General features: G+C 27.5%; 1 protein-coding gene across 5 annotated transcripts; it reads right to left on the bottom strand.

Moving 5' to 3' along the window:
• Positions 1 to 28: 28 nt before the first annotated feature.
• On the bottom strand, positions 29 to 5,713 carry LOC122637827 (sorting nexin-13-like). Of its 5 annotated transcripts, XM_043830242.1 has the most exons (11): positions 5,173 to 5,391; positions 4,771 to 4,931; positions 4,576 to 4,688; positions 4,387 to 4,486; positions 4,226 to 4,312; positions 4,027 to 4,151; positions 3,357 to 3,918; positions 1,698 to 3,272; positions 1,438 to 1,626; positions 1,144 to 1,358; positions 29 to 1,069 (listed from the first exon to the last, which is right to left on the bottom strand). In XM_043830242.1, exons 2-11 carry the CDS (start codon positions 4,777 to 4,779, stop codon positions 745 to 747), a joined length of 3,300 nt encoding a protein of 1,099 aa, XP_043686177.1. In that variant the 5' UTR covers positions 4,780 to 4,931; positions 5,173 to 5,391; the 3' UTR covers positions 29 to 744. The 5 variants fall into 5 exon arrangements, with proteins under 5 accessions (XP_043686177.1, XP_043686176.1, XP_043686178.1 ...); XM_043830241.1 differs by lacking the exons at positions 4,771 to 4,931; positions 5,173 to 5,391 and adding an exon at positions 5,457 to 5,710; XM_043830243.1 differs by lacking the exon at positions 4,771 to 4,931.
• Positions 5,714 to 6,809: the final 1,096 nt, after the last annotated feature.

Below are 6,809 nucleotides of genomic sequence, written 5' to 3'. Positions count from 1 at the left end.
CTTATGATTATTTGTAAGAAAACGATTGTTATATAACCATAAGTATATTAAAATGCAAATGGAATGTTTGTGTTATTCTTATTACGTTTACATCATACCGTCAAAAATAATAATCCAATAAAGATCTGTTTAGACGGCACCAACTCATATATAATATTTTCTTGGCCATAAGTTTACAAGTACTTACTTCCTATTAAATATGTATATTACCAAAATTGTAAGATTATCCGATTCTTACTTTGATCCCTGTTAGATTAAACAATAGCTGCTACAATATTATTTAGATAATTTCATATTATATTAGGTCATAACATAAATAAGTTCGGTTACATTCACTTTATGTTTATACTTGAAATCGAATTTATTCATGTTATAATCTAATAGTAATATAAATTATTAAATTCCGAAATACTTACTAAATACAAATATAAATCAAACATAAAGAAAAAAAAAGAAAACAAATTATATAAATCAATATAGCGTAATATTGTTAACTTAAACAAATCATAACATATATTTTAATATATCTATCTTAAATGTTTAATTGGTCGTCGCCAATATATCGTAGCTGATATAAATATATTAGATCGTTATTGAGAATTCATTCTATAAAGTGTAACTTTATTTTATTTTATTTAGAGTTCATTATCTGGTAATGCAAGACGTTTGTATCGAATCGAAATTAGACACAATTGCGTCTGGATTGTATTATTTCATTATCAAACTGGTTCGTTTGCTCATCTGTTACGTTTTAATTTTATCTTTCAAACGAGAAGACGTAGAGTAAACTTTCTTAAATATATCTCCTATGTTGTTTTTTGGAAATAAAGTTTCTAAAATCCCTTCAAGTAATACATATAATAATCTTCTATTTAATACAGGTTGTTGAAATAATTCAAACACCCTTAGGAGTCCATGTCTTGTTGTTTCACTACCTATGATATGCTTCAAATCATCTGAAAAACAAGAGAGCAATGCTACTTTGGCTACTACTCGAGTTCTATTTTTTGTTTCTGAATCTCGAGTAAGTTTACTTTCAGCTTTAATACCATTGGGCCATAAACTATTCCTGAAAACTTATATACATTAGTTTGATTGAAAGAGTGTCAGAAAATTTTAATAATCGTTATATTAGGTATTTACTTAATGAATCGTAAATATCCTGCAACTTTTGTGGGACTAGTCATTAATGAAACATATTCTATTATTCTTCTATTCACAATATCACCAAACATCGTACGAATAATTTGTCTTAATAACGTAATAATTCTTCGTCTTAACCACTGATTTCTTACTTTTAAATCGAAAATTTCATCCATTAGTAGTAACATTATCCTTAATGGAATATTATCACTAGTCTAAAAGCAAATGACATGAGAATTAATTATGTTACATAATTATGGTGAGTTATACAACAAATGAAAAAAATATCGTTACTTCTACATCCAGGCTAGCACCAACTTTAGCATGCTCATAAAAAACAGTACTTTTTTTTGGATTGCCAAAAAATTTACTTATATTATCCATAACACCATCTACTGTACTCAACATATTATCTGGCATAGTCTTTACAGCTTGCGTTACGCTCTTCATGGATGTTTTTAGAGGATTCATTAAATTATCTAACTGTAAAAAAAAAAAAAATGGAATTTAAACGTTTATATATCTATCATAAAAATTATTCAAGTGAAATTTACCGTTCGTGAGATTTGACCTCCAGTAACTCCTTTATCATAATCTCCTTGTTCCAAAAATGCTAATAAGAGATTTTGTAAACCCATGTGGCCATCAACAACTGTTGGTTTTGTTAGTTGATGTAACCAAGCATTCAACATTAGCATTCTTTTTTCCAATACAGTCCTCTCCATATTATGAAAGGCTTTCTTAGCAGGAAATGGAATTTTGGCCAAGTCATAATATTTTTCTTTTATTTTTTGATACAAATCATAGAAATCAGAATATCTTCTATAAATGTGCCATTTTTCTTGATAACCTGAATCATAACATTTGGTAACAGCCACAGCATATATACCGTACGTTTTGCCACGATCATTAACTATACCAGTTTCAATTATCTTTGCAGTAATTTCAAAACGACCTTCTTGGAGCTTTTTAATTACACTTAAGTCACAATTTTGTTCATCTAATGTGATACATTGATCTATGTTTGAATCTAAATAAAAAGCTACATCTTTTCCTTCATTAATTTCATCCAAATCTATACTTGATAGCTTTTGAATATTTTTCGTATCTTTTGTATTATTTAAAGATTTTTTTTCAATATCACTGCATGATTTAGATTCACTTGACTCAACAGTATCTATCAAATTTAATGAAGAATTTGATTTTAGTTTGCTTTCTTTTCTTGTTGTTATATTTGCTTCACTGTTACTACAACTTTCTGTTAAATTTTGCAAAGTATTTAATTCATCATTAACACTAGTTAAATTTATACTTTTTAAAGATTTTGTATCATCCTCAGAGATTGGATCTTTCAACAAATCTAGTTCAGCAAGAAGTTTAACATATGCAAGTGATTTTTTAAAACTAGGTAAAAATCTATCCTCATTTTGTAACTTTTCGTAGCAACAAACTAAGAGATCATCAAACCATACTTCCTTAACAGTTTCAGTTTTTATTTTTATTATTAAACTTTTTACTAATAAATCATCTAACTGCAACTTTGATGATGCTTTATCACTCAAATACTGTTGATAAATTTTTAAAGCAGCCTCTTTTAAATTTTCTAGATCTACATTTTTACGTTTAGTATTAACGATACTCGAGGTTGAAGGACCAGTCTGTATTTTTTGTAAATGAATATCTGCTATTTGTTGCTCTGCTGATACTCTCCAACCGTATATATTTAAATAAAAGTACAGATATGCCTCGGCATTTATAGAAGTCATATAATCAATAAAATAACTAAGTGCAATATTGTTCTTCAACAATTCATCTAAAGGCAAATTAACTAATTTTTGCCCAGGAACAATTAATCTATTCCAGTCTGGTTGAGTACCAATTCCATCTCCCTCTGATTCTAAACCCTCTTGCATTCCAACAATTCTTGTCTCCAAAATTGTTACAAAGTAAAGTAAACTATTTAATCGTTGCTTTGCTGATAAATCATCATCCCCAGTTAAATCTTTTGAACATAGATGTGCTATTTCCTTAGAAATAATATTTTTTGTTGCCACTAGTTCTTCCAAATTATCAGTTATTCTAATTACTGTCAAAAAGATATCACTTGGCAATCCACTTTCTTTATTACACTGAAATTATATTTTAACTATCACTAGAGAGAGATATAAAAAAAACGATATATTATTATAATTTATTTTAAATTTAAAGCTTACCAGCCATATAAATGCCTGATTAATATAATCAGGATCAGAGAATAGATTCAGTAATGGTCTAATTATGGCATTTGCTAATAATTCTTTCAAAAAATATCTAACAGTTAAACAATCATAATCTTCCTTTGGCAATATTAAATGTAAGAGACCTTCTGATATTTCACATAATAATTCTCGTTCTTGAGCTTTGTTTGTGCATACAACATCTCTACATATCAAATTATTTTCCATTTGCACTTCAAGATCAAAGAATATTTTTTCTAAAGATTCCTTCTCATTCTGGTCTCCAAGTTCAATAGGTTCAATGAGAGATGATAAATTAGGAACATAAAATTTTGACTGAGTATACCAAGATATATCAGTTTCACTTTTATTCCGTCTATGCGTGGGCATTCTTTTTGGTGTTCCACCTGAAGTACTAGAACTAGCACTGCCCTTATATAATTTTTGCGTTCTAAGTTCTTTTATTCTTACTTGGGCTTGACGATACAATCTCATGTGTGATGCAGCATCATCAACAAGACGTGTAGTTAAATATGGTATCCAGTTAACAGCTTTTACCCTAATTTAGAAAAAAATATGCTGAATAATGTAAAGACCAATCACAAATAATTAACGACTATCCAATTTAACCTTTTTTTTGTATTTGCTGCCTTAATATTTTACACACCGATTTGCTATATTGATGGCAATTTTTTGAGCATTATTGCGAACTGAATAGAGAAATTCTTTATCGTCTGTAATAGAGCTGTACCAACTTTGCACATAATCCCTGATGATAAAGTCTAAAATTTCCTAAAAAATATATACATGAAGGTACTACCTACTTTGATATGAACTAAATAGACTAATAATTATTGTATATGTACTTGCAGAGATTCATCGATAATACGGCTACCAGTAATTCTTCTATCTAATGTAAAAGTAATCTTTTCCTTGGATAAATTAAAAATATACTGTAAATAACAAATGTGATGAAAATTAAAATAGAAAAAATGGAAAAAGAAATAATGTCATGATATTAATATACCTGCCGAAATTGATAAGTCTTTTTGTTTATATCCTCCCGCTCTGATATTAGAGCATTATTATCGCTGAGAGTAGATATTCTATTTATACAGACCATTGTTCTAAAATTAACATAGAATAACAATATTATGTCATTATAACATTCTATCATATATCGGTTAATATTGTTAAAAAAAAGATACAAATTTACCCTATGATTAAAACAAGCAAAGAAACAAAAAGTTTTATGATCAAGCCTATGCCAAGAATGGCAATCAAAAATATTATGATGGCTCCAACTACTCCATACAGCCGAATATTCATCTGCAAAAATGATAAGTAACATTGTAAAAATATTACTTTTTAAATATAGAAGTACTTGTAAAATTAAAAATTGTCTGTTTACTTTAAACATAAAAATTGGTCACAGAATCAAATCGATGTATATACTGGATATCTCAAGAAATGTTGGATCATATGTAGATAAGTAATAGTGAACATATAGTATTGGAAATTTCCTATGATACTAATATTGCTGTTGTTTAATAATCGCACTTTTATTACTTTCTGTAAGCGTTAATGATTTGTTAAATTATTGAAATAATTTATACAAATACAAATAATTCATAGTAATTTATTAATAATCAGGATTTCAAGAAAGGCAAGATAGCAAAAGACAAGATAATGAAATAGAAAATAATAAATATATAATTTATCTAACAATGCCAGATCTCGTAATTTTTCTCACGAAAGAAATCACCTGTCACGTTGATTATGAACACTTTAAGAAGTCTATTCACATACGTACGCACTAAGTTGTTGCTGTCAAATCATCATTAACATCGATCTTACAAAATAAACAACAGCAATGTTGAACGATATAACCGTAAAAGTAATATGGCGAAATAGAACGTCATTAAGAATTTTCACAATCCTATTATTATATATCACGTAGAACAAATCGTTACTATATTACGCACGATACAATATTTAACAGTATTTACATGAAATGTACTAACTATCCTTATACAAACCAAGTTTCTTTTCTTTTTTTTTTCTTTTTTTTTTTTTATTTATATATTATGTACCTACCTTCGAAGACTCCAATAAATTGCTCTTTGTGTATTTACGTACATATTGCATATCTTCTATGGATCATTGTACAAATTAGTCACCTATATAGCAATTTGTTTACATCTTTATAAAAGATTAATATATAATACGATACGTTTAACATGTCTTCTAACTAGAAAGAAAAACAGGGCGGTCAAGAGCGCCGCTACATAACATAATATTATGATACGATACGATATGGAACGTCTCTACATTTCGACTGTTATTTGGAACATGCGCATCTGATAAAGATAGTAGATAATTTACAATTTTTTTTTTAATATTGAGCACACTTCCCATCTAAAATAAAGTAATAAAATAATAAATATCGTTATTGATTCGTAATCCATATTTTATTCTTTTTCATTTCTACTGAATTCATAAAAATTCTTTTTTATTGCAGTTATTGTTTCAGAATAGGGCAATTTCCGTTTTTAAGAATAAAAAAAAAAAAAAAAAGAATAAAATAAAAATATAATACAAAGAAAAGCGAGTAATTTATTGTTGTATATGCATCAGTTTTTAAAAATTAATTGAAATCTATCATAGTGGAACGTTTTTAATCTTTGAAGGTTATTAGATAGATCTTTATTACAATTAATCTATAATAATCTTTATTAGAATTATTTTTAAATTATAACAATCAATTTCTCTCGTTTTTTAACTTCCGCCTTACCAACTTTAATAATTGTGAATAATATATTGGAAAGTTTGTGTATAACACTAAATTTGACACAATCCGATAGAGAACAAGGCTTTATTTTCTGTTCATTCATTGGCTGCGTTCAGCAGAACAAGCAGTTTAATTAAGTAATATCTCTATATGCGTTCGACGTAACAAGTATACGTAAGTCATAAGAAAATTTTTTTTTCTATATTTTCGTTGGAGTCAAAAGCAGAGTCGTATATGATGGGGCTTACGTACTACGACTTACACTTTACGCCTTATTAGATACGTATTAAGAAGTAAATCTTTACGAAATTTGGTATCGCTAGTTTATGTTTACATTCAAAAAATATAGAAGAGAATAGTCGATTCTGATTAGTGGATTTCAATACAGCTTACGTATTGTTTTTCATCAATCCGTATTCTGCTTATTTACAAAGTATATTTACGATTCTGAACACACTTTCTTGGACTATATATTTGGAGTAAGTGGAAGCTTATTTTGTATTATGATTAGACTTCTCATAACCTATATTTTTAAATAAGGATATAAAGTCGAATAAATAATCAAAAACATTTAGTAGTATATTATTCCTATTGTTATTTAAAAAAGACATTATTAATGAATCTAATGCTACTTATTATATTGGATGAAGATCTTAACC

This window comes from Vespula pensylvanica, chromosome 2 (assembly GCF_014466175.1).
Source record: "Vespula pensylvanica isolate Volc-1 chromosome 2, ASM1446617v1, whole genome shotgun sequence".
NCBI lineage: Eukaryota > Metazoa > Arthropoda > Insecta > Hymenoptera > Vespidae > Vespula > Vespula pensylvanica.
Note: the sequence above shows the minus strand (reverse complement) of the source record. Positions and strands in the feature narration are given on the sequence as shown.

Excerpts from the sequence above, each read along its gene's own strand:
- LOC122637827 (XM_043830241.1), bottom strand. The coding sequence starts at position 5,507 with ATGCAATATGTACGTAAATACACAAAGAGCAATTTATTGGAGTCTTCG. Across the intron at positions 4,313-4,386 it reads AGACTTATCAATTTCGGCAG|TATATTTTTAATTTATCCAA; the intron begins GTATATTAATAT and ends TGTTATTTACAG. Across the intron at positions 1,627-1,697 it reads GAGGTCAAATCTCACGAACG|TTAGATAATTTAATGAATCC; the intron begins GTAAATTTCACT and ends TTTTTTTTACAG.